The sequence below is a fragment of the Spea bombifrons genome, chromosome 12 (genome assembly GCF_027358695.1).
Source record: "Spea bombifrons isolate aSpeBom1 chromosome 12, aSpeBom1.2.pri, whole genome shotgun sequence".
In the NCBI taxonomy this organism is placed as follows: domain Eukaryota; kingdom Metazoa; phylum Chordata; class Amphibia; order Anura; family Pelobatidae; genus Spea; species Spea bombifrons.
This window is the reverse complement of record NC_071098.1, coordinates 15,611,735-15,638,257: the sequence shown is the minus strand read 5'-3', so window position 1 is coordinate 15,638,257 and position 26,523 is coordinate 15,611,735. Positions and strand designations below refer to the sequence as shown.

The 26,523-nt window shown below is 40.7% G+C and overlaps 1 protein-coding gene across 1 annotated transcript in view; it reads left to right on the top strand.

The window, feature by feature from the left end:
• Positions 1 to 24,468, top strand: part of SIK3 (SIK family kinase 3) — a 52,667-nt gene extending 28,199 nt beyond the window's left edge. The window contains exons 4-25 of the mRNA XM_053452632.1: positions 2,859 to 3,020; positions 4,940 to 5,064; positions 5,232 to 5,355; positions 7,288 to 7,406; positions 7,755 to 7,865; positions 9,768 to 9,908; positions 10,046 to 10,123; positions 11,054 to 11,163; positions 11,291 to 11,447; positions 12,895 to 13,050; positions 13,423 to 13,493; positions 14,844 to 14,990; positions 17,093 to 17,252; positions 18,002 to 18,127; positions 18,634 to 18,734; positions 19,317 to 19,426; positions 19,509 to 19,833; positions 20,664 to 21,430; positions 22,154 to 22,302; positions 22,491 to 22,623; positions 22,901 to 23,052; positions 23,505 to 24,468. Coding sequence (XP_053308607.1) covers positions 2,859 to 3,020; positions 4,940 to 5,064; positions 5,232 to 5,355; positions 7,288 to 7,406; positions 7,755 to 7,865; positions 9,768 to 9,908; positions 10,046 to 10,123; positions 11,054 to 11,163; positions 11,291 to 11,447; positions 12,895 to 13,050; positions 13,423 to 13,493; positions 14,844 to 14,990; positions 17,093 to 17,252; positions 18,002 to 18,127; positions 18,634 to 18,734; positions 19,317 to 19,426; positions 19,509 to 19,833; positions 20,664 to 21,430; positions 22,154 to 22,302; positions 22,491 to 22,623; positions 22,901 to 23,046 — 3,518 coding nt within the window. The 3' untranslated portion in view covers positions 23,047 to 23,052; positions 23,505 to 24,468. The remainder of the gene's footprint in view (positions 1 to 2,858; positions 3,021 to 4,939; positions 5,065 to 5,231; positions 5,356 to 7,287; positions 7,407 to 7,754; positions 7,866 to 9,767; positions 9,909 to 10,045; positions 10,124 to 11,053; positions 11,164 to 11,290; positions 11,448 to 12,894; positions 13,051 to 13,422; positions 13,494 to 14,843; positions 14,991 to 17,092; positions 17,253 to 18,001; positions 18,128 to 18,633; positions 18,735 to 19,316; positions 19,427 to 19,508; positions 19,834 to 20,663; positions 21,431 to 22,153; positions 22,303 to 22,490; positions 22,624 to 22,900; positions 23,053 to 23,504) is intronic.
• Positions 24,469 to 26,523: the final 2,055 nt, after the last annotated feature.

Here is a 26,523-nt window from a genome sequence, read left to right as displayed (position 1 = left end):
TAACAACATAGCATTTAGATTAAGAAATGTAAATTTTTTCCTCAATAAAGCGTATTTTTTCCTCAATAAAGCTGATTTTCTTTTTGATTGTGTAATCCTGCCCGCTCCCACAATGTGGGTGTTCCGCTCCCGCAAAATGTGTGCCCAATCCGGCCCGCTCCCGCCACATTTATGGCCAATCAAGCCCACCCCCTTACCTGAACCTCAGATTTCCCGCGCAGTCCCGCAAGGCTGCCCATGAGTTGCTCCCTCACAGCGTCTCTTTTCTTGCTACGGGAAAAAGGCGGCATGACGGGAAGTGACATCACATCACGTGACTCCGCTTTGTTCCTGGGCGGAGCAAGAGAAGACACACTGTAACGGAGCAGTGCGAAGGCAGCCTTGCGGGATTACCAGGACCCGCAGGTACAGTGCCTGACTTCCCGTGCCCGCAAGTTTTTTGGCGGGATCCGCCTCCCAATGCAGTCCTCTACCACATATTTTCTGAGAAATGTTTAGTCTTAGTTTCCATTGCACATATCATTTAAAGCTGTTACAGCTTCCACATTTTTAACCTGTTTTCATTGACATTGAGCATTAACTGACACAAACAGGAGTAGGAGGAATAAAACTGGATGGCTAGAGTGCAATCCAAGTTCTGCCCAAGCCCTTTTGAAGAAACACAAAGAAACGGGCAATGTTGAGGACTGTAGGCACAGTGGTTGGCCAGTGAAACTTATTGCAGCACATGACAGACACATTATGCTTGCTTATCTACGCAATTGGAAGATGTCCAGCAGTAAAATCAGCTCAGTACTTGGACCCTTATACGCCAATCTACTGTCCGGAGAGGTCTGGTCAGAAGTGCTCTTTATGAAGACTTGTGGCCAAAAGTCATACCTCCAACTTGGAAACAAGGTCAAGCAACTCAACTATTCACGAAAACACAGGAGCTGAGGTGCAAAAAAATGGCAGCAGGTGCACTGGACTGATGAGTCAAAATTTGAAATATGTGGCTTTAGGGGAAGGCAGTTGGTTCTCCAAAGAATGATTTTTTGCAGGCAACTTTGAGACGTGGTGAAGGATCCTTGCAAGTATGAGGCTGCATTTCTGCAGACGGAGTTGGGAATTTGGTCAGACGTAATGGTCTCCCCATAGCTCAGAAATACATGCAAATACTTAGCCACCACAGGGAGGCATCTGATTGGCCCACAATTTATTCTGCAGCATGACAATGACCCGAAACATACAAAGTCATTAAGAACTCTCTTCAGCATAAAGAAGAGCAAGGAGTTGTGGAAGTGATGGTATGGCCCCCACAGAGCCCTGATATCAGCGTTGAGTCTGTCTGGGATTATATGAAGAACATATTATTGGAACAAATTACTTGCCAAAAAAGAACTATGTGCAACTGTACCTAGAAGAATTAATGCTGTTTTGAAGGTGAAGGGGTGGTCACGCAAAATATTGATTTTGATTTAGATTTTTCTTCTGCTTTCTCTGACTTTAGTACTCATCACTCTCAGCTAGAATAGCGATAAGTTGCCTGCCTCAAAAGTGTGTCCGCCAAAGGTGAAAAAGGTTTGACATACATTTCTTTTGCATGTATTCTTTAATGCGCAATTACAGACTTTAACCCCTGTCTGTATGCGCCTACTCTAACATTGGTGTAATCACCTTCGGCGCTGTTCTAGGCCTATGTCAGGGCACTGGGCACTGGGCCACATCGTCGTCGTCCTGAGCCAGCAGCATATACCATTTTACACAAGTCCTATGGAAGATCCTTGCCTGCTTGGTACAGTCTTCCCTAGTGTTGATGGGCTTGTTGGGTGATCTGTGATCTCCCTTTTTAACTGGACCATTGAGCTGTGGAACTGAGGATGTTCAGGCTCTCTGTTAAGTGACAATTGTATTACTTATAAACTTACAAACTTATAGTGTGTAACCACTTTGTGATATATGTACAGGCAGTATGTGTAACAACTCTGTTTTGTACTTCCCTTGGAATGCAATCTTGTATTACGGTATGTATTCTTACATTTGATGATGTGTGTTATGTTGCCAAAACAATCATATTACAAACCTATTTATTACAGTTTAAGGAGAATGAAAAACGATTCTAAATTTGGGCTCATTGCTATGTGCCCTGGTTCCTTTGTGCACACCTTCTCAGTGTGTAGTGTGTGACTGATGAGCCTCGGGATTTGTAACAAGCTCATTCTCTTGATACAGCACCTGATCTTAACACCCACTTGGGAGAGCTTCACTGTCATCTACTACACCCGCACTTTATTCTTCCCAACAAAGGAATTTTCTTTTTGTTTACCCATTTTGTGATTATATATATATATATATATATATATATATATATATATATATATATATATATATAATATATATATTTCATTTACCCTGTGAAACCCCTCTTAATTCTGCACTTAAACTTACCGGTATATTGACTGTTACATAGTGCTCATAAAAATTATTCTCTTGGAATATAAAATTGGTAAGCAGTGCATTGTGTACTATGATTTATCTGGATGTATGTGTAAATGAGCCTCATAGGGAACCTTACATTTATGTGTGAATTGCAAACCTTCTTTAATATTTATCACTGATATTCCTAAGGGATCTTTAACTTTTATACTCTCCATTAAGGTCTTTATTGTGCGCCCCCCCCCCCGCTATGTTTATTGCAAAGCTTCTGATATCCATCATTACTATTTTGAGTGCCCTTATTATTTTATTTTACTTTGCTTGGTACATTTATACAAAACCCACTGTTACTCTACGTGCCCAGCGTTTCTTCATCCTATAACAAGGATGGTGAGAACTTACTTGCCTGGCATTACCTTTTATATTTCATAATTCTTTCCCAGATCACCTGGTGGCTCACGGACGCATGGCAGAGAAGGAAGCCCGTAAGAAGTTTAAACAGATTGTAGCCGCTGTCCATTTCTGCCACTGTAGGAACATCGTTCATAGAGATCTGAAGGCTGAGAACCTGCTGCTGGATGCAAACCTCAACATCAAGATTGCAGGTGAGGGACCCAGGACTTGATAAGCTGATTAATAGGATCGGTCATTTTAATGAATTGAACGTTTGACCAACAGCAGAACCTGTTATTATAGTTTACTGTAAGATGTGGGTTAAGGATGGAATTTACTTGTGTGGGATGTAAGCTACACAGTGATTTTTAAATCTTTTTGTCAATGTACAAGGTTCTTCTAAATATATGTATTGTTCAGACCCTTCATTCTAATCATTCGACTTTGTTGTACAATCAGTGTCTAGAGTAAAGTGGATGTAATCAAGTGTTTGTAAGGACAGCTCTGTCTTTGTTGCAGTTTGTTATAGGTAACCTTTTCCAATTATGGTTTCTTACACACTATGATGGGCCTGCCCGACAGGTTAAATAATTAAGCAGACCTGCTTAGCACATGTTTTGTTTACATTAACTGGTCTGCTTTGTTTGATTTCATTCTTTCATTTTCCAGTGTGAAAGAAGTTGGTCCTTTTAAAAAGTCCAGGCTTTGTTATACAAGCTCAGCACAGTCAAGGTTGAGTTTTCACAAGATGGATAGGAAGAGAGACTGCTTTTGTTTTTCCTTTTTTTTTTTTTTTCTGTGATTTTTGTGTCCAGTTTGTTCTACTGCCCTTGATCGCCTGTCACTTTGTTCACCGCTTCCTTGCACGGTCTTGTGTCTCGGAAGGTGGGGGATGATGACATCCCAACAGGAAGGGGCATGAGCCGTATGGGTGGAAGCCTTTAACCTACAGCTCTGTTTTCTCAATATCAGAATAGCTAAACCCGCAAATGACTTACGGGAACAGAAGAGAACTTGGCCACAGAATCTGAAGGCCTGTTTCCAGTTATTCATTTGATCTGTCCTCCGCGCTGAAGGGAGATTCCTTACCCTCGTTCGGATGGGGAATGCAATATTACCGGATTAGAGAGAGTTACAATAGGATACTTTTGACAAAAGCACAGGGTATTGTTAGAGATTGATGTGTGAAGGTTTAAATTGTGTTCTCCATAGAAAGAGGTGTATATCAAGAAGATAAAACACACAGGCAAGATTAGGTCTGAAGTTCTGAACTTCGATCAGGTCATGATCTCAAAAGTAAAAGTATAAATAATTTGAACCATAATTGATAATTGAACAGATTATCGTGCTTTAGAGCTATAAAAAATATATATTATAATTGATAATATGGAGTTTATTTAGTAAAGAAGAAGTTTATAGGAGATTTGCAGTTTCATTGTGAAGAGTAGTGCAAATTTCTCCTGGCCCTGCGTAACGCATTGTTTGGCCAGTGAAGTGAATTTTGAGACGTCGCACATTATACAGGGAAGAGCAAGCTCCTATTGCAAGAGAAGCTCTCTTGGGTTGATCCTTTATAATACATAGTACTATAAAATATACTTTACTGCCCTTTAGATGAATGCGTATTTAAATCCTCTGTGGGTATTTCATTTTTAAAATATAAAAAAAATAAAGCAGCATAAGCTTCACCTGCCTTTTTCCGTGGTCCAACGATGCTTCAAGCAGCCAGTCAATGGCAGGAAAGCGCTCCCATTTAAACGAGTTCCTTACACATATGCACAAAGCATCTGAATAGACCCCAGCCACAGCATCCACTGAGCCAGCTCTGGGGCTGACTGGCAGTAAGGGTATTTTGAGCACATCACCCCGAACAGGGCAGGCAAAGAGGGATTCTACCCAGAATCTACCCATGTGTTTTGCAAATGTTACATGTACATTAAAGAGCGCAGTATGGCTGGAGTGTCCCTATATGGCCAACTCTCCTGCAAACTATACGCAACTATCATCAAGCAGGAATAACTTATAACTATTTATTTTCCCAGATGTGTTGTTGACGCTTCCTTTGTGATGCAGCAGTATCTACTTTAATGTATATTTTTGGAGTGTTTTGATCCATTATTTTCTCCCCCAGATTTTGGGTTCAGTAACCGTTTCACTCCTGGGCAGCTATTAAAGACTTGGTGTGGGAGTCCTCCATATGCCGCCCCTGAGTTGTTTGAAGGGAAGGAGTATGATGGACCCAAAGTTGACATATGGGTAGGTGATAAGTGCAGGCTAATGAGCTTCCTATACATTCACTCGTAGAGATGCTGTAGTCATGATGGCCATGGCCATGCCTTTTTAGCACAGTCATGATCCTGTAGATAATACTGTAGATCCCTCTGAAGCTGCATCATGTCTTAGGCTGCTTTTTCTCTGGGCAGAGTCTTGGAGTCGTTCTATATGTCCTGGTCTGCGGTGCTCTTCCTTTTGATGGAAGCACTTTACAGAACCTGCGGGCCCGGGTCCTGAGTGGAAAGTTTCGTATCCCTTTCTTCATGTCCACAGGTAAGAGTTTTATTTCCCTAGCACTAACATCTAATTCTAAAAACCTTAAGTATTTTAGTAATAAAGATGAAGGTCCAGGTTAGAGTTGTTATTGAGAATGTGCAGCGTATGCAGGATAACCCTCCAGTGTAAGTTCACATGGAGATGTTAAATATGCTCTCTTTGTTAACCCTTTTTAACATTTTGCAGTGATGGTATGTTTTATAGCTTTATATTACTTTATGGGAGCAATAATTATTGTGTTTGAGTCGTACAGTGTCCTCCACTAAAATTGGCATCCTTGGTAAATATGAGCAAAGAAGGCTGTGAAAAAAAAAAAAAACACAAAAACACATTTAAAAAAGCTACTCTTTGTGGCACAGTTATTGGCACGCTTTTAGTCAATACTTTGTGCTACCTCCCCTTGCCAAGGTAACAGCTCTGAGTCTTCTTCTATAATGCCTGATAAGGTTGGAGAAAATATGACAAGGGATCTGAGACCAGCCCTCCATACAGAATCTCCCCAGATCCGTCAAATTTAGAGTTTGACGCTGGTGGACTCTTCACTTCACCCCACAGGTTTTCTAAGGGGTTCAAGTCAGGGGATTGGGATGGCCATGGTAGGACCTTGCTTTTATGGTCAGTAAACCATTTTTGTGTTGATTTTGATGTATGTTTTAGATCATCGTCCTGCTGGAAGATCCAGCCATAACCCTTTCTAAGCTTGTTGGCAGAGACAGTCAGGTGTTCATTTAACATCTGTTGATATTTGGTAGAGTCCATGATGCCAAGTATCCTAACAAAATGTCCAGATCCACTGGCAGAAAAATAGCCCACAAACAGAGTCACAACCAGTTATATTTTCCATATGGTTACTTCTTTGTGTGTGCCAAACCCACCTCTGGTGTTTATTGCCAAAAAGCTCTATTTTGGATTCATCTTACCATAGAACTCGATCCCATTTGAAGTTCAAGTAGTGTCTGGCAACCTGAAGATGGTCGAGTGCATTTTTTTTTCCTGAAACCCTTCCAAACAACTTGGTGGTAATGTAGGTGACATTGGATTGTGGTTTTGGAGACTTTCTGACCCCAAGGCGCAACTAACTTCTGTAATTCTTTGGCTGTGATCCTTGAAGATTTTTTGGCTACTCGAACTATCCTGTTCACAGTACGTTGAGACAATATAGACACATGTTCATAAGGCATTTCTGGAGGCAGAGTGGCATATAAGGGGTTTTAAGGCATTTCTGGCATATAGGGGGTTAAAAGGCATATCATGGGGCAGAGTGGCATATAGTAGGGTATAAGGCATTTCTTGGGGCAGAGTGGCAAGCCTGGGGGCAGATGAGCATAACTGGGGAGTGGCAAATAAAAACAAAAAAATATATTTTTCTCAATCATATTATCAAATGTATTTTTCTCATAGCTTTTATTAAATATGAAAAAAATAGTTTACATGACTTAATATTTACTAGTAAAACTTTTTTTCCTATAGGGTCATCTTATATTTGGGCCTGTTCCTTTTTCCTAAATTAATATTCAGATGGGGGGTCGTCTTATAATCAGGGTTGTCTTATAATCAAGCAAATACGGTAATATATATTTTTCTCGTATGATTTCATAGGAGTGCCAATAATTGTGCCACACATTTTTTATTATTTCTTTTTTTGTTGTTGAATAAACCTGTTGTATTTGCATATCCATGAGAGCAGAGTATTTTTTTAAAAAAATTTTGAAGAAAAGATCAAAAGGTTAAACAACACAATTTTTTTCACAGCCTTCTTTGCTCTTTAACAAGGGTGCCAATATTAGTGGAGGACACATTTGGGATGTGTTAAAGAAGAACGTGCCTTGATAATGATTGAGGTGACAGTATCCCCAATACCTTTAGCAGCCAAGTAGAGACATACCACCCAGGCTTTGTATGTGACCCTTGTTGACCTCTGACCCTCAGAATGTGAGCACCTGATCCGACACATGCTGGTTTTAGAACCTAGCAAACGTCTTTCAATGGAGCAGATCTGCAAACACAAGTGGATGTGTACGGGTGAACAGGATCTTGAATTTGAAAGGGTGAGTCTGATACCCTTCCCTTTCTCTATTTCATACCCATAACCAAGTACTCCTGCAACCTTTGTAACTTCATTTCCCAGCATTTTTGTCACTTTATTTTTTACTCGGTTCTCGATCAAACCATTCACCGTTAGTTTTCATCAACACCTGTGTCTCGTTTGCATACCCATGTATTTTTTTCCATACTATCTTCCGCCATTACTTCACATAAACCTCAGTCATGGTGCCGTTATGTTTTGATTCATTGTTCTTACCGTTTGATGTTAAGCATCCGCTGCTGTCCTTACCCTTCTATTCCTTTGTTTTGCAAACATTTCCCCTTGTAATTCTCTGGTAATCTTTCTTTAGTTAATTGCGGAGTGCCAGCATGTAAAACTTGAAAGACAAAGAGAACCCTTGAATGAGCAAGTCCTGCTTACAATGGCAGATATGGGTTTGGACAAAGAACGTACTCTGCAGGTGAGTACTGAAATTGTGTTCAGTTTCCTTGTTCCCATTCTTTATATATATATATATGGATCTGAGTGACTTTGACAAGGGCCAAATTGTGATGGCTAGACGACTTGGTCAGAGCCTCTCCAAAACTACAGCTCTTGTGGGATTTTCAAAAGTAGTCCAAGGAAGGAAAATCGGTGAACTGGCGACAGGGTCATGGGCGGCCAAGGCTCGTTGATTCACATGGGCGGCGAAGACTGGCCTGTGCGGTCAAATCCAACAGACGCGCTAGTGTAGCTTAAATTGCGTAAAAAAAAAAGTTAATGCTGATTCACATAGAAAGGTGTCAGAACAGACAGTAGCCACAGACCAGTCAGGGTGCCCTTGCTGACCACTGTCCACTGCCAAAAGTGCCTGCAATGGGCATGTGAGCTTAAGAACTGGGCCCCGGATCACTGTGTGAACATTTTAGGCAGGTGTGAAAAAATGCTCTTAAGTAAGAATGCTTTCAATAATAGACATGGTAATAGATTATTTTTTTATCATTTAAAGTTAGTGAACAGAAGAAAAAAATCTAAATCAGAACAATATTTGGTGTGACCACCCTTTGGCTTCAAATATCAGTTCTTTTAAGGTTAATGTCAAAAGTGGTACACCATGTCAAATCTGAGCACAGCAGCAAGACGCAAGGCAGTAATACTGCATCAGTAATGCAGACGGGTTTCCAGATGTTCTGTCCAAGCTCTTTTAAAGAAGCACAAGGAAACTTCAGTGGTCGGCCATAGACACTTATTGCAGCAGATGAAAGACACATCATGCTTATTTCCGTTAATTAAGTTCCATCAACTCAGCATCGGAAGAAAACAGTGGAACCCTGGTGCACCCATCTACTGTCCATCTACTATCCGGAGAAGTCTGGTCAGCAGTTGTCTTCATGGAAACAACTATTCACAGAACCACAAGAACTGCAGAAAAATGGCAGCAGATGCTCTGGGCTGCATTTCTGCAAATGGAGTCGGAGGTTTGATCCCAATGAATTGTCTCCTCGATGCTGTGAAGTACAGGTAGATAGTTATCCACCGTGCAATATCAGAGAGGCATCTGATTGCACTCCAATTTCTTCTGCAGCTTGGCAATGACCCCAAACATACAAAGTAATTAACCCCTTCCATACCGATGACGTACCTGGTACTTCCTGGTTGGGTGTCACCCACAGACCGGGACGTACCAGGTATGTCATCGATGATGCGGGGCGGTCCCCAGCGATCCGTAGCAGCCACTCCCCCTCAAGTCCGTGCACGTGATCGCTTTGAAGCGAATCACGAGCACGGAATAAAATATTTAAGTAATAGTGCGGTCTTCAAGGGAAGACGCAGTACGTGAACACCGGTATGGAAGGGGTTAAGAAATATATTCAGCATAAAGAGAAACAACGAGTCTGCAATGCTCTGATCTTATCAAATCTTTCTGTGATTGAATGAAGAGGGAGAGAAGTAAATGAGGCTGCCTACGTCCACAGAAGAACTGTGATTAGTTCTACAAGATGTTTGGAACAATCTACCTGCCGAGTTCCTTAAACTATGTTCAAGCGTACCTAGAAGAATCGATGCTGTTTTAAAGGCAAAAGGTGGTCACACCAGAAATTGATTTGATTTAGCTTTTTCATCTCTTCATTCTGATTTTTGTTAAATGATAAAAAAAATAAACTATTCACATCTATTTTTGAAAGCATTGTTGCTTTATAAGATTTTTTCACAACTACCTAAAACATTTGCACAGGACATTACATCTCCATCATTATGTATGTTTTTCGTCTTTCTTACATCAGATTTTTGTGATGTGGTATTGTATTGATGATAGTTTACTCTGTACCTCCTCTCCCTTTTCTCCCGTTGTAATCCTTGCGCTCTTATCCCTTGTATTCAGTCGCTAAGGACAGATGCGTACGATCACTACAGTGCTATCTACAGTTTACTTTGCGACCGTTTGAAACGCCATAAGACACTTCGCCTCCCAACACCGCCTAGTGTCCCTCGCCAAGTGGCCTACCCAGTTCCTCCCATCCAGGTGAGCTTTGAGTCTTTACAACTCGCCTCTTTACTTGTACTAAGTATCCCAAAATCTATTTCAAAACCTTTATTTAATCTGCTCTTATTGGACCTTTTATCTAATGTAGAGACCATGCATCTCTGTTCCCCCTACAGGCGGATGGCACTGGCAGTGCAGTCGGCATGAATGTTCCCCAGGTTCAGCTCATCAACCCTGAGAACCAGATTGTTGAGGTGAGGGTTGTGATGCACTGTGTGTTAGACAATTCTCTCCCCAGTAGCAATGCTTTGCATGTAAAGTAGCACTGAGCGACTTTGTGGATATTGATTTGCGGTTTGATTATTAGACTGGTGCCATTTAAAAGTAAGTGATAAAACAGGCGCTTCAAACTGATGCTCACCTTATCTGACTGTGCCATGTGTTCTTTTGAGATGACAAATCTTAGAGGCTGTTTGCCATCTGTTAATGGTGTTTGTATTTAGCATTGTGAGATCAAGTTTACCTTTAGAATAACGAATGCTTGGTCAACCAGGTCACTGTTCTCAAGTATTTTCTTGTGACCCAGTGCAGTAGTATCGCATACATTTATGAACCTATTTGTAAGTGGCCAGTAATAAAATGGGGGCTGAAACCCATTTGGGAGATGGTAGTTAACCCCTAAAATCCTATCCCTATTTATATTTTATTACCCCAAACAATTCTTTATATAAGCAATTTCAGTTTATTGAAATATAAGAAATATACATTGCAAATCAAACTAAACTGCAAGGCGTATCTCGGGACTTAATGGATCTCTGTGGTTTGGTTTCACAACCTTTATTGTAACGAAGATATTTTTTTTCGGTTCCCTCACTCTTCAGCTCCCTCACACAATTATGTGCTGCACACCAGGAAGTGACATCAGAGACCTGGTATGACACAGTAATAGGCATTTTGCATCCCAGTGCTGGGTCACAATGCCAATTTTGGAAATACCTGGAACTAGGTCATCAATGAGACAGTTTGTGGCTTGAGAATAGAGGACTAGTAACAGCGTAAAAGTGTCAAAATGGGGATATCTGAGCAGTAAAATTATACTGTATAAAACCTAATTCAATTAGATCCGTACACTTGCTTTCATTAACCTATCTTATTATACTATCCTTTTCTGTGTTGGCTTGCAGACGAACGGTACAATGAATCTTGACAGTGATGAAGGCGAAGAACCGTCACCGGAGGCTTTGGCCCGGTATCTCTCCATGAGGAGGCACACAGTGGGAGTTCCAGACACACAGTGAGTTACCCTTTGAAAAACAAAATACATGTCATTTTCAAGCATTTTCTGTTGAAGTACAAGACTGGTCTGAAGCCTAATTATTCAAACGTGTGAATGCACTGGTGACGCTGTACGTATTTTCCAGTACTGAGGGTGGGACGGAAGATTTACAGAAGATGATTCCTGGGTTCCCAAGGGTCATGCCACAGACTCCATTCCCCCCAGTGGCACAGAATGCCAATGTCCTCCACAATCTATTGCCCATGCAGAACATGCAACCAAGTGGCCACCTGGAGTACAAGGTATGCATACATTATTTCTGATTTAAGATTGCTCAGGCACAGTCTTAGAATTTGATGGCCGATAACAACCTTTTTTTTTTTTTTTACCCATGATGTAAAGACTCGGACCTTAATCAGTCCTTGGTCTTGTGTTAGATTCAAGATGGCTTAATGCCATCCCGTGCATGTTCCCTCTCTGTACTGGCCTCTACCACTTGTGATGAAAGGCTGGTCCCTTTATCTTCCTTATTTCTGTCTTTCTAGACCAGGTGATAATTTCTCAGCTAACTCTTTAAGAAATAAGATCCAAGTATATTATTCAGCTGTTTAAGGTGTCTGGTGTTCATTTCATAGCACGACGAGCTGTCATAACTCGAAGTGTGGTTTCCAGAAGTGATGCAAGAAGATGATTTTTGGTTAGGGAAGTTTTCCTTGAGATTGGCAAACATATTTTAGGAGAACACAAGTAAAAGGAGTATTTCCATGTTGCTAGACTTGTAGACAGTAGTCCATTAGTAGGTTGAAAGTTGTTAACTTACCCATGGTGGAACTGTGTGTTGTATATCGTAAAGTTGATGGATACCTGGTTTTATTTTCAAGTTCTGGCTTACAGACCCCGTTGCTTTTATAACTTCTAACAGTCTGAGGAAGGCTTTATCCCTCACACATTCCTTTCACACCCTTCTAGGTAACAATGCCAGTATCAGAGTCACCTTTTCAGTGTCTATTTTGTTCCTTTGACTAATTTTAAATTACAATTATTGCATTACGTCAGTTAAAGATGCGTGCGTTCTCAGGTCAGACATAACGTTAGGTCAACCATATTCTTGAAGCATTAACTGTAAACAAAATTGGTTTATAAAGCACTAAGCATCAATTGCTTACCTTGTTGTCTTATTACCCTTTCCAGCTAGTTTTATGGAGTTTGGGAAACTTTTTGTAACCCCACTCTGTGGTTAAATGAAATCAAACCACCCTACAGATGTGCAACTTTAGCAGAATGATGTAAAATATACAGTTAACCAAGTTTTTCTTCTCCATTGCCTATAATACCCTTGCAGTAACAATGAATAAAACTATTAAAACCAAGTCATATTCTTACAATAACCGGCTTCCGCCATTTCTCATTTAAGTGGATGTGCAAATTTTTTCTTTAGTTTTTTAATTTTCTTGCCCTCCCTCTTTCGTGCTTTTCCTTTTTTTGTGCTGTCTCTCTCTTTCGCCCTCATCCTCCCTGTCTCTCTCTCTCTCTCTCTCTCTCTCTCTCTCTCTCGCGCCCTCATCCTCCGTCTCTCTCGCCCTCATCCTCCATGTCTCTCTCTCTCTCGCCCTCATCCTCCCTGTCTCTCTCTCTCTCGCCCTCATCCTCCCTGTCTCTCAATTCCCATAAAAGTTTTTGTTCTGAGCTACACATTTGGAGAGTGAAAATGCCCTAAGCTTTTGACCCCAACCTTTCTCCCATCCCCAGGAGCAGTCCCTTTTACAACCCCCTACCCTGCAGCTCTTGAATGGCATGGGCCCTCTCGGCCGCCGTGCGTCAGATGGAGGAGCCAACATTCAGTTACACGCACAGCAGCTTTTGAAAAGGCCTCGTGGACCATCTCCTCTGGTTACCATGACAACTGTGAGTGCTGTCATCACTGTCTACTTACACATGTTTAACTGTGTTCTGTGTAACCGTTTAGAATAATTTCACCACCGTCTGACTGAAAAAATTACAATGGCACGTAAATTTTAATTGTCTAATTTATAAATAAATTTAAATATTAAGTTACCGATCATTATACATATGCTGTCACCTATCGCTTTATTGAGTCAGTGATGTTACCAGCTTTTTTCCCCCACAATTCAAACCCAAAGGCAAAATATCTGATGTGATCATTAAGGAACTCTCCAGCCCTAACACTGTTCATATCATTCAGTGTGATTTTCTATTATTTGCCTGCTGCTTATACACACATAATTAGATCACATAACAATTACATCTCCTCGTTAGGCTGTACCTGCAGTTACCCCGGTAGACGAGGAGAGTTCAGACGGAGAGCCTGATCAGGAGGCGGTGCAGCGGTAAGTGCCCGCGTCCCTGTCTTTACACATGATGTGATTGATTAATATCAAATGTGGTTGGATTTTGTTTACAATGTCTAAGATGTTAGGGCAAGTTAAGATCCTGAGAACAGGTTTGGTTGGGAGGTGAGGTTTTCAGCACTTCCTTCTCTGAGAAATGGTAATTTTGGTTAAATCATATGATGATGTTTGGACCCTGGGCAGTTAACTATAGCTTGCCCTTTGGTAAACGCATCCCTGTATTCAGCACAGATGCCTGTAATTCCCTTACACATACTTCATATAGAGTGCAATTCCTTTATTCACCACACGGTGGCTCCATACTATATAAAGTGGAGTTGAGCTGTTGCGGTACAACGTTTAACTACAATCCTTGAGTCACCCGGTCTCGGCTAGGAATGTTCAGATGGTGTTTTGGTAGGAAAGACATTTTTGCATTCGGCTGCAGCTTATTATGTAAAACTTAAGACTGAATTGAAAAATATCCTCAAAATGTTTTTAAAAAACAGTTGTTCAAAAATAGTCTGAATACAATTACACTACTTAAAGGGCAAGCACCCTTGATACAATTTTAGTGGGAAAGAAGATCACAATTAGATGTTTAGGTATTTTCCACAGTACAGCATGGCATTTCTGCAATAAATGCTTAATAGTCCTACAGCGCTACGGAATATGCTGATGCTATATATAACCATTAATACAGATTTTGATCCATCTGCTGGTTATCCAGAGCTTTTTCACTGTATACACGTATTCACTAACCAGGGTCCATTGAAGAATTGTAAACCAGAAAATGCTACATAGAGCCTAAAAACATGGGAACGTGGTGCAGCATATGATTGGAAAATGATCATTTTCAGGGTAGTCACGAAAAAGTGCTGAGTCAGTCCTCCCTGTGGAGTAAACTCTCAGGGATCTTTCGGAACCTTAAAACAGTGCGAAGGGATCTTCCAACACACTTGGGTGCTACAGTGTTCCAGAGAAAAAAAATGGTTATTCAAAGCAATTGGCAACGCACGAGAAGTAGCGGAAGCCATACGATGCTTGGCAGATGGTGGTGGTGGCATTTCTTGTGTTATTTCCTTTAGTTTTGTTAATTTTCTCTGTGAATTTACAAAGTATTCCCGATCACAGTACACGTTGAGTTGCTAAGTACCACTTCAATTAACCTTCAATTTAACAGATGTGATAAATTATGATATGCACTTGACACCTACTGTCCTCCGCCATGGTCTACCTGTTAGGGACTTGGTGAGATGCAGTCCAGAAACAAATATAGGCACACATTAAACAAGTAGGAATTTTTTCAAAGTATATTATAACATTTTCCACACCTGGGTTAATTTGCAGGTATCTCACCAACCGCAGCAAGAGGCACACATTGGCAATGACATGTCCTTCTGCAGAAATTCCTACTGATCTCCAACGTCAACTGGGGCAGCAGCAATCATTTCGAAACAGGGCCTGGCCACCTCACCTAGCGGTTGACCAACACAGGTAAGCAGCTGTAAACGACATTGAGGTGTTCATTTATTTTTAATAAATGGTCTAATGAACAGGTTGTCGGTTGCCATGGTGAAAACACCAATTTTTAGATTTAAGACTTTTTATTTTACACTTTGTCCCCAATGTATGCATTGCTGCTCGAATCTATCAGTCTTGAGACATCCGATGCATATATTCAGGTATTTAACTCAGATTTTTAGTCATTTAGTGCTGTGACATTTATGTTTTTATTTTGCCGTCAAGAGAACAAAAAGTTCTATGTTTCTGGGAGTATCTGACAAAAAGTGCCCTGTGGACCTTTGGCCAAGAATTGCACACAGCGGTGTGTAAACTTTGTATGACAGCTACTGATTGCCACGTTGGAGCAAAAGCGGAAGGCACACACTGTTTTCTCAGAAAAACATCCCTGGATCAGGGCCAGTATGTCCTGTTTTTATTGAAAATGAGTAAGCCTACCCTTCCGTTATATAAAATGACTGATTTAAATCTCACTGGTCAGGTTCATCATAGGGTACTGTGTGCGAGTGTAAGGTTAAAGTACAAGTAACATCACAGTTGATCACTCTATTTTTATTTATTTTTAATAAATCCAACCAAAGGGAGAACAACCTTATTTGCAGATAAGAGAGTGGAGTATAATGAGAATTATTTACTAAGGGCACCGTTTGCAGGAGGGTTGTGCTTCACTCTTCATTCTAATGGGTTCACAAAAGCAGGTTTCTTCCATGTAAAGCGAGCCCTTTGAAGAAATCTCGCTAATTTAACGATAGTATCCAACCCCGCACACTATCAATTCTCCCCTCAGACAGTAATAAAAATAAAAACACCTGACGCTGAGATCTTAAAGAAATATAGATCCTCAATAATTACGCCAATCCTTCTTGTGAGCACAACATAATTAAATGAACCGTACTTTGGGATGTTGGAAACGCATGTCTGCAGAAAGGGCTACCATCCTTTAGTCGGATATGCCAGGCATTGACAGAGCCCGCAAAGGGGTGACTGGGGAGGAAATATAAAGTTTAAGCAGGCAAAATTAGATATGATTTTATGTATAATGAAGTAAAGAATCAACTATTTCACTTTTCAATATTTCTTGTTTTATTATTTTTAATTGATGTTTTACTTTAAGGTTTAATTTCTGTATCCTTTTAGCTTTGCAATCAATAGCGTGATAATGCAATGTTCCATCTAGTATTACTACTTGGAACTCGCTCTCTCTCTTATATATATATATATATATATATATATATATATATATATATATATATATATATTATATATATAGATACATACATACATACATACATACATACATTATTAATTTGTTAATTTGCTGGTGAAACTAGTGTTTCTCATTACAACAAACATAAAAAGGCAAACGTGACAAATATCAAAAACTGTGGTGGATGTAAATTGAGTTTTCTAGTAAAAACGCTTAACTGAAAGAGGAAAAAAAAACCTTAACACTATTATCCTTGCAAACAAATATGGACAGGAGGCGATTAGTGGCTAAAGACTGCTGACTAGCAAGATTGATATTATATTAACAGTCTTATCACAGGACAAACATGGTCAAAGTTACATCCTGAGAGGAACAGATAATTCTCCGTTGTCATGCAATTCCACATATTTAAAAGCTTCATTAGGTATCATCAGGTATTGATTACCTGGAAAATAACATGGATCCTTAAAGAATTATTTACGGCCAAAGTGTGCTACAAGTGCCTCTTATAATTAAAAAGTGTCATTGTGTCATTTATCACAGCTGACGATGGATCGGGCAGGACAATTAGTAATACTTTGCTCACTTGGACTTGTTATGACCTAGCTATAACTAAAGCAGGCTGTGGGGGACATGTGAAAGATTTTAACCTAGTGGTTTGGTTGGATGTGTCATGGTTTTGGATCCGTGGATTACCACTACATTACGCCAACCTGCCATTCTCTTTTACTCCACTCCTGGCTTCTGCCTTTACTTTTCTCTTTAGTTTCATTTATCTTCTATGTCTGTTTCCATCCATTCTTTCTGTTGATCAAAAGGCTGCAGCAGCATTTATATTTCTGCTTCTTTGTTTTTTTTTATATTTCAGTATCAGATCCATGTATAAAGATTCAAATACTCTTCATCTTCCTGCTGAGAGGTTCTCCCCAGTGCGAAGATTTTCAGATGGAGCTGCCACAATTCAAGCTTTCAAAGCTCATCTGGAGAAGATGAGTAACCAGAACAGTAGCATCAAACAGTTGCAGCAGGTAATGCCTTAGACCCAACCCTGCAATCCCCATCATCTATGAAAGACTTAATGGCCCAACTCATTCCAAGGACCAACTTCACCACACACATTCCTCAGAAGTTGAATTCATAAACAAGAACACACATCACCTCCTAGTTTCCAGGACCTTCAGCCTTTAACATCTGCTACTCTTTAAAGGAGATACTCAAATGCATATGATCTCTCACTGGGGTATATGCTTATTGTGTAATCAGCTGTTAAGTGAAATTTAGTTTTGAAAAGCATGTTTAGTACAGATAACACATGATATCTATGCAGAAACATTAACAAACTATTTTCTCTCAAAAGCACAACTTTGTGCAACGTTTTAAACTGGGCTGTGTTAATGGTCTTAGAACTTGAAAGGTACGTTGGTGGCTGCAGAAGCAGTTTGCTATAGTTACAAGTCAAGGATTGAGGTTGACTATACTCTTGGATAGATAATCTCCTGTAGACCCTTGATCTCACAGGATAGATCCATTGCTAAACGCCATGCTTATTTTTAACATCTGCCAGGGAACAGTCAAAAACAACAGCTGCTTATAAAAAGGTTATATATAAGTTTTCATTGATCAACATTTTTATCATCAAGAGCCTTCATGAAGTAGTTCTAGGTAGGGTTGATGAACCGTGTCAAACATCGCATACCTAACCATGTGCCATGTAACTTGTGTAAATGGGTTGCGTTGAACTTTTTGCCTGTGTAGCATTATGAGCTAATCTTTACAGGAGTGTGAGCAGCTGCAGAAAATATATGGTGTACACATGGATGAAAGGACCCTGGAACATACACAGCAACAACACATAATGTACCAGCAGGAGCATCAGCAGCACTTCCTACAGCAGCATATCCAGGTATAGCACCCCCACCAGCTCTGTTAAGCAGTATTTCTGTGGACTTTGGAATTCTCCCAGGTAGTTCTAGAACAATAATTGTTCTAGTCCAACAGATGCTTTTGGGTTGAGTTAACGTGCCTTTAGAACATTTAGGTGGCAGCCATAGTATGACATTTCATGGTTGTATGTAAGCCACATAAGTAAATGTTGCATAATGAAAGAACATTATATATATATATATATATATATATATATATATATATATACATTGTATGAATTTATAGATGAGTAGTTATCATTGCAGCGATCAGAGTTTCTTTAGTTCCTTTATTCTTCTAAGTCTTTTACTAAGGTCGATCCTGAAAGGAGATTCTGTAAAAACATCAGAGGAATTGGAGAAATGCCTGTCACTGGCGAGTCTTTTCTCACTTAAATAGATCTAACTCATGGCATTGAACATACTTGGACTGTGTGTATGCATTTACAGATAATTATGCTTGGTTTTTCTCCCCTCCCCGCTTCAGGACTGTATCTGTTCCACACAGCCATCACCCCCTCTACAGACCTCAACCATGGCACCAGCCTGTGAAAATCAGCCAGCTCTGCTAACCCACCAGCTCCAAAGGTACTTCCTACCTGCTGTGCCCGCTTACATGAATGGTGCCCCCCACATAGGCAGAATGTGAAAGGGAGAGCACATTTAAATTAAGGAATAACAGAATGTGGCAGACGAGAAATAAATGGTTTGTTGCAGGTTCTTCTGGTACAAGCAAAAAGTAAGGCTGTTACCTCTATAGCATTATGTAGATAACTGAATAGGTGGTGGTGAACTATCAGATCAGTTTAATGTTTCAGCTGTCATTTACAGCCAGCTTGGCTGAGCCAAGTCTGCCAGTACACATATGAGTAGAAAAACAACAAACTAGGGCTCTTTTTTTTGGTGTAAAAGTGGTAAATTGAGCACCCTCGGGTGAAACAGCCAAAGAAGAGTATTACCCAATAAGTTAATGGACATTTCATTTTTGAAGGTTACCTCTGAACTATACCAGTGAACATTTAGCATATCATATTTGTAACTAGACAACTTTGCATTTCCATGAATGTTGTGTCATTGAATTTTTTGAACTTTACATTGTTGATCACCCTGATGTACTAATGTAAATGAACATGTTTAATGATTATTTAATCCACTGCTACCATGATTTAGGTTGCGAATTCAGCCTTCCAGCCCTCCCCCTAATCCGGCCAGCAATCACCTTTTTAGGCAGCCAAATAGCAGTCCCCCACCGTCCTCGAGTGCCATGCTCCAAACCCATGGTATGTTAATGATTTATGCTTCAGGCAACAACATTTTATTGAAACCTGTGGCTCTATACTTAAGATTTTTTTCTTTCACCAGGGGCCCAAACTTCCAGTCAGTATCAGACAATGCCACCTCACAGTGTCCTTTACCAGCCTCCTAGTAGTGGCTCCCCACCCCCAAACATAACATTGCCGCGCATGAGCATCCAGCAGCAACAGAGTCCGCAGCAGTCTGCACAGCAAGTGACGATCCAAGTTCAGGAAGCATCGGATATGTCTGGAGCCTCCAGGGGCATGCCAATCAGTACTTGTGCCAACCATATACAGATGCAACAACGGGCAACGTTCATGGCCTCATTGGGCAGCTACAGCCACCGACCCTTGTCCAAGCAGCTGAGTGCAGACAGTGCTGAAGTTCACAGGTACCAGAGTGGGTTTTTGGTGGTCTTTCACATTTCTACACACATACTATATATATATATATATATATATATATATAAATTGTTGCCTCTGTGTAGAATTGTAATAAGATATATAACACGTATACACATGTTTTACTTCACTTGTTACCTAAAGATGGTGCAGGGAAAGCAAGCTTAACTATACCATTTCCACAGGAAGCCTTTGGTGACATCAACTAAAAATTGCATTGTAGAATTTGCTTTACATCTGCTGGAAAAATCTTTTGGTGACAGGTTCACTTCTATGAAAAGCTGTAAACTTGGAAAATAGATGATGATAAATAGTTTAAAGGTGCTGTGTGACAAAAACCTTACTGTACTTTCTGGTATCTAGGAAACAAATCTTTATTTGATCTGTCAATTTATTATTACTTTGAAGGTTAATCATATAAAAACACTTTCTGTTTCTATGGTAACAGCCTCCGAGTGCCTGCATTTGTGCCACGTGACATTTAAGTGTTTCTGTAAAAAATGTGTCAGTAAAGAATTATTTCTGGAAGAGTTTGTGTATTTGATAGGACTGAGAATGAGATTCTTAATCCTACATGCAATTACAAAGTGTTCGGTTCTGCTAAGCAGTATTCTGACAACATACTACGTAAATATTTGTGGTATGGGTTTAGAAAGAAATGCAATGTATTAAGTTTGTTGTGATGTGCCGTGAAAGGTTTTTATGTCCTGATATGCATAGTTACATGCATGTACGCTTGTATTTTCAATTAACCTTGAGTGCAAAGAGGGTTGTGTTGCGTGTTCACTAATTCCAATTATAATTCTTACTGGTCTTTCAGTGTGAATGTGGGCCGCTTCTCCCCCTCCACAAACTATGACCAGACCCACCTGCACCCTCACGTGTTCACAGACCAGCCACGGCCCACCCCTGCAGGGTACACATCCCCAGGGAGCACAGGGTACAATACTCCTGGTGGCACGGGGTACCCACAGGCAATGAAGGTTCCCCAGCTGGAGCAGTATCCTGGTTTCCCTGCAACCCCCCAACAGAACTACAACCCCTCAGCTCTACAACAGGCCTTGCTCTCCCCAACCCCTGGCACTTACACCAGGCATCACCAGCAGTTGCCTCACATGTTGCAGGGTCTCCTCTCCCCTCGCCACTCCCTGACTGGGCACGGAGACGTACGACGACCCCCTGTTGATTTCATGCAGCTCTTCAAACAGCACCAGCAACAGCAAGAAGAGCTGAATGAACTCTTAAACCAGCAGCTGAACCAGGGTGACGCTGGAAACATTGCCTACCAGAGTTCACCTGAGCCCTGTCACCACCTCCTCCAGATTCGAGGGCAGGAATGTATGCACTCAGCTCCACAGTCAGCTAGATACCACCCCGCCATGGTGCAGTCGGAGAGCATGGAAGAGGATTGCTCTGGAGATGGACATGAGGAGGATGAGAGCGAGACTATCAGAACCTTGGGAAAACCGTGTCAGGAGAGTGGCCAAGGAGAATCAGAATCTGTACTGACGATTAGGGAGCAGGACCTAGGGGCACAGCAGTACCACCCACAGACTTCTTACAGCCGGACCAGGTCTACCAGCAGAGGTAAGATGCCTATGGGAGGACAGTGCTTCATGATATTGGGACCAGTCCTTCCTGCTGTTCTGTTGTGTTATTCTGAGAAAATGTAAGCCATGCAGGAAAGCTGATTGGTGGGTATAGGATATGAGTTCCTGTGCAGCTCTAGTTTGTAGTAAAGCACTAGCTAGGGTGCTTTTTGTTATATATATATATATATATATATATATATATATATATATATATATATATATATTTTGCTTGTGAAGTAAAATAATATCTTAAACATGAATGTATCAAGATGCCCTTGCTAGAATGAATTATCTAGAATCTATTCATTCCCCCATCCCCCATTCTTTTTTCGCATTATCTTCACCACTTGTTATCAGTCTGCCTCTTGGACTCTCATTAAGCAAAGCTACCATTTCATAGCCTTTGGACACAACGTTTATCAAGGTTCATAACCGCGGCCTTGCCGAACTATTGCTGTTTTCAGTCATAAAGGATTGTCTGCATATTTTTTCCAAAGCTGGCTTGTCTTTAAGCTGTGGTTTTTCCTCATTGTTTTCTAACTACAGAGAACTAAAGAACACTAAATTACTGACAACTTATCTAGTTTGTCCAGCAGAAGCCAGTCCTGTGACAAGCTGGTCTGTCTAGGGTGGTATAAGTTGAGTATGTGTAATGGAAACTAAAGAAGCTGTTTTTGTTTTTACCCTACATTTCCAAGTATTTTCTTTCTTTATTAAGAGCCTTCAGTGAACTGCATGGATAGGGTCTCTCCCACTCATGTCATGGAGGTTCCAGACCACAATGGAGTCCCCTACCCACCCCGGGAGCATGCACGTTCCAGGATGCTTCAGCGGCACCATACCATTCAGACTAGCGACGATGCCTACGTATGTTTGCACGTTATCAAGGAGTATTTGGGGATGTAACTGCAGACATCTGTATATATGTGGGATCAAAATCACACACACACACACACACCATTTCATGTATCTGTACTGCAAAGCACCACCATGGGTCGACATTTGCCTGACAATCAGTGGGTCCACCCAGTACTGACACACATTGTTTCTCACAGGTACAGTTGGATAACTTGGCAGGAATGAGTCTGGTGGCGGGTAAAGCTCTCAGTTCTGCCCGCATGTCCGATGCAGTTGTGAGCCGCTCTTCGTTAATGGGGAGCCAGCAGCTTCAAGATGAAGAAAATGAAGGTGAGCATTCACATTTAAGGGCTTGTTGGTTCCCTTATCCTCCAAAAATATTATTTGTATGTCCTCATTACCTGTAGATTATTTATCTCCATCTTTCTCTCTCCTCCTCATCTCTTATTTTCTTGCCTTTGTACCTCCTGTTCTATTCAGCTTTATATGTGTATATATATATATATATATATATATATATATATATATATATATATATAATGTATATCTTCTCGAATGTTTTCTTCTTGCTGTCTGAGTTCTCAAAACCTTTCTTCTGATCTTGCAGTGTGTATAAGGAATCCTGAAGAGACAGACCTGTCTGTAATGGGTGACAGCGGGCAGCATCTCCCTGCATCCTGTTACCCCTCCACCTTGCTTTTGGGATACAAGCACACAGACCTAAACTTCAGCATGGAGCAAGCAGGAGTGTGAGCAGAGGTATACTAAATAATATGCAGGGTTTCCTCGTGCCGCATCAAATGCCTTAATCTCCCCAAAAAATTGCACTAGATTTCAGAACATTCAGTAGTGTTCAGTCAATGTTTGATACCAATAATGCTATACCCTGTGTAATATGTCAATTAAAAAGGGACACTTCAGCCAACCTATGTATTTGTATGCATATTATAGCTGAGTATAAAATCAATGGAGTTTTCCTGCCCACGGCTAATAACGGTGAGAAAACTGGACCTCAGAGACAGCAGTGTGCTGGGGATGCTACTAAAAGTCATTTTTATTTCTACTGTTGTTGCTACATGATGTGGTATTGTCATGATTTTACTTTTGTCAAATATCCACTGATATTGGCGGTATAAATTGACATTTACCAGTACAAAATAGTAATATGTAACTAAATGTTTTGTAATGGATCACTTTTTGCTCTTTCACAGGATTTCCGTCAAGACATAAAGGGTCCCGTTTTCTGAACACCAACAGTATCTCCAGCTTTAGCACCAAATTTCATCTGTATTCCGTCTGACTGATCCCGGCGCCGAACTACCCTTATGACTCCGAGAGTTTCTCCCCCTCTCATGCTTCTTATTTTGCTATTTTGTAAATTTCCCCAAATAAGCATCTGGGTTGTCACAAAACGGGGAGAAGTGAATGAGGGGAAATGATATCCTGTTCTGTGTCTGGGAGACATGGGTCAGACACTGATGTCCTATTCATGCAGCCAGAAAAGGAAGCAGAAGGGGGTGGGTGTGCAGGAGAGCAGAGAGTAATCTGCCAGGGAAATATTTGGGGACTTTCCTGAATATTGAAATATCAGCAAAATAATCCCATTGAGGAATGGGAGGAGGACTGCTAACAGGGGCTGTTGCTCCGCTTAAAGTTGTACCATGAGAGAGGATGGTACTTTTGTAGGGTTTTTTTTTTTTCAGGAGAGACTGGCACCTTCAGGGGATGGAGCAGAGTACCTGCAAGAAGTTTTCTTGTCCTAGGATGGGCTGGCAGGAGTTGTTGGCTCCCATGAGTCGATTTCTGACATCAGAGAGAAGAGTATCCGTGCCATAATCTACTCTTCATAGAAATGTGTGTTCTCTCTTAGTGAGTCAGGGCCATCAAGCAGTTGCCAGCTACATTGACCTAGTTTTCACAGAAAATTTCTAAATTTAAGTAGTTAGCACTAACTGTAATTGAACTAAAAATGGCCAATATGTGAGTGAGCGTGAAAGGACAGAAAGTAGTAGACTTGTTAAGGAAGAGTGTTCTGCATATAGATCACCTAAACCTTTGTTCCGAGTTTAGGCTGTGTTTACAGGATATTTGTGCCGTAATGTGATGGTTTATATAATGGAGTGGACAGCATGGAGCTCTTTTTGGCATATTAGGATGTCATGATGGTGTGTAAAAGAGATGAAATAACATTTGTATTAGAGAGGGACACACTCATATATCATGGCTATTTTCTGACAGTTCTAAGTTATAAACTTTAAAACATTGTTTCTACTTCCTGCATCATATTCCTTGGTAAAGGGAACAGCAAACATCAGAGAGGTACCATCGAGATGCATGATCAGGTCCAGTAAGGTATCTGATACACGTCTGGGGTGGTTTCTTTAGGAATTAGCTTTGTAGCATTCCGTGTGAAGAGACTTCACATCCTTGCTGGTGTCCCCCACTCAATTTTTATGTAGTTATAGAAAACCAGTGTCAATTTTTATGTAGTTATAGAAAACCAGTGTGAAAACCAGTCCACGCATTCGAATTTAATCTTGTACTTTGCATGTTGAGCAGATTACTGAAAAATAAAGAAAAATGTCATCTAACTACTGCCTCGATGCATCAGCAGACACTGGTTCAGGGAGGCTAACGTGGTGCTTGTACTATATTGTGAGTTAAAGATCACTGCTCCTCGGTGTTCAACTAGATGACATTCCTGTTAGAGATATTTTTGACAGGCATACCACCCATTTTAGTAATACATTGCTTAGTAATTGGCATTCCGTCAAATCTAATTCTAGCATTGCTCATTAGCAGCTTCGGAATGAAGGCCTGCAACGTGCCATTGTCACACTTGGCAGATCCAAGCTAAGAAATAATAACTTGGAGCAGTCTAGTACCTAAAATGTATTTTAATGCATTTTGGATTAAATTTTGCATCAACTTAATTTCATTTCACTGCATGCAAATTGGTGCATTCTTTAGTTATTGGAGTAAGGAAATGAGACGCCAGTGTTCAGCAAGCTTGTGTGTGATTGGCTGCTGCTGCTCTCATTGATTTTAGTGGGAGCTCAGATCCCACTGACCAGTATGGAGGTTTACTGAGCATATGCTAGAAGTATACATACAGCTGGGGGTGTTTAAGTGAGATACAAGTCCCATATTCGAACTCCAGAGAATGCCCGCGCTGAATTGCATTCAGTAAAATGCTCCAGAGCTCTTGTAGAATGAACTCCGGTTTGCATCAAGATATGGTTTGTGTCAATGTCAGGTTCTGAAGACATGCTCTGTGTGTGATTCCTAGACTTTGAATGCGTGAAATAGATATAAATAACCCACGCAAAGGGTGCCAACTCTCCTGCCCACCCATCCAAAGACATATATCCCAGGCAGTGCCTGCAAGGCGCTTGGGAGCTTAGCCTGGTGCAATATGCTACTTATTTTACATATTTTATTATGTTTTGTTTGTGTTCTTTGTTTGCCATTCATCATGACCGAAAAAAACCCTTCTGTACACCAGAAGGGTTAGATCTTCAAGTGTTCCATATCAAGCATGGGGGCTGGATATATGTGTGTATACGTGTGTGTATATCTATAGTGAGGATGTGTGTATATAAAGACAGTGCTTCTTACACACGGTTGTTAGTGGTCTCAATTGTGTCCAATCCTAGCAATTTCACGTATGTTTCATAAATCTTGAGTTTGCATTGTTCAGTTTAATTTTGTGTATTTGTTTCTTAGAAACAAATCTACACAATACATATTGAGTACTTGAATCATTGAGGGATCTTGCACCCCGAAGTTTGTTTTATTCAAGCTGCTTAAGGGATTTTTGTAGATAATTAAACCTGCTCCTCTACCATTTCATCTTGAGGATTAGACTGTAGACCGAGTTAACAAAGGATGTAATTGAAAAAACGTGGCTTGATACGTTTCATACTTAAGTGATTATTGACGTTTCCACTACTGATACAAACCATGGAGCTGTTTATAATTTGCAAATAAAAAGTGGACTTCGTCCATGAACTGTGACCTTATACTCTTTACCATATATGCCCCAGACTCTGTAAATACCCATATTTGCTTAGAGCTAGCTCGCTTTTTGGCTGCCCGAGAATACCCTTACTGCTTTGGCAACCCCTGGTTTTCTCATCCCACGAGCTCACCCTCTTTCTTCTCACATGTCCAGTTTTATCTTGATCCCTGACTCTTCATTGTCTTACTATTGTGAAATAATTCCCATAA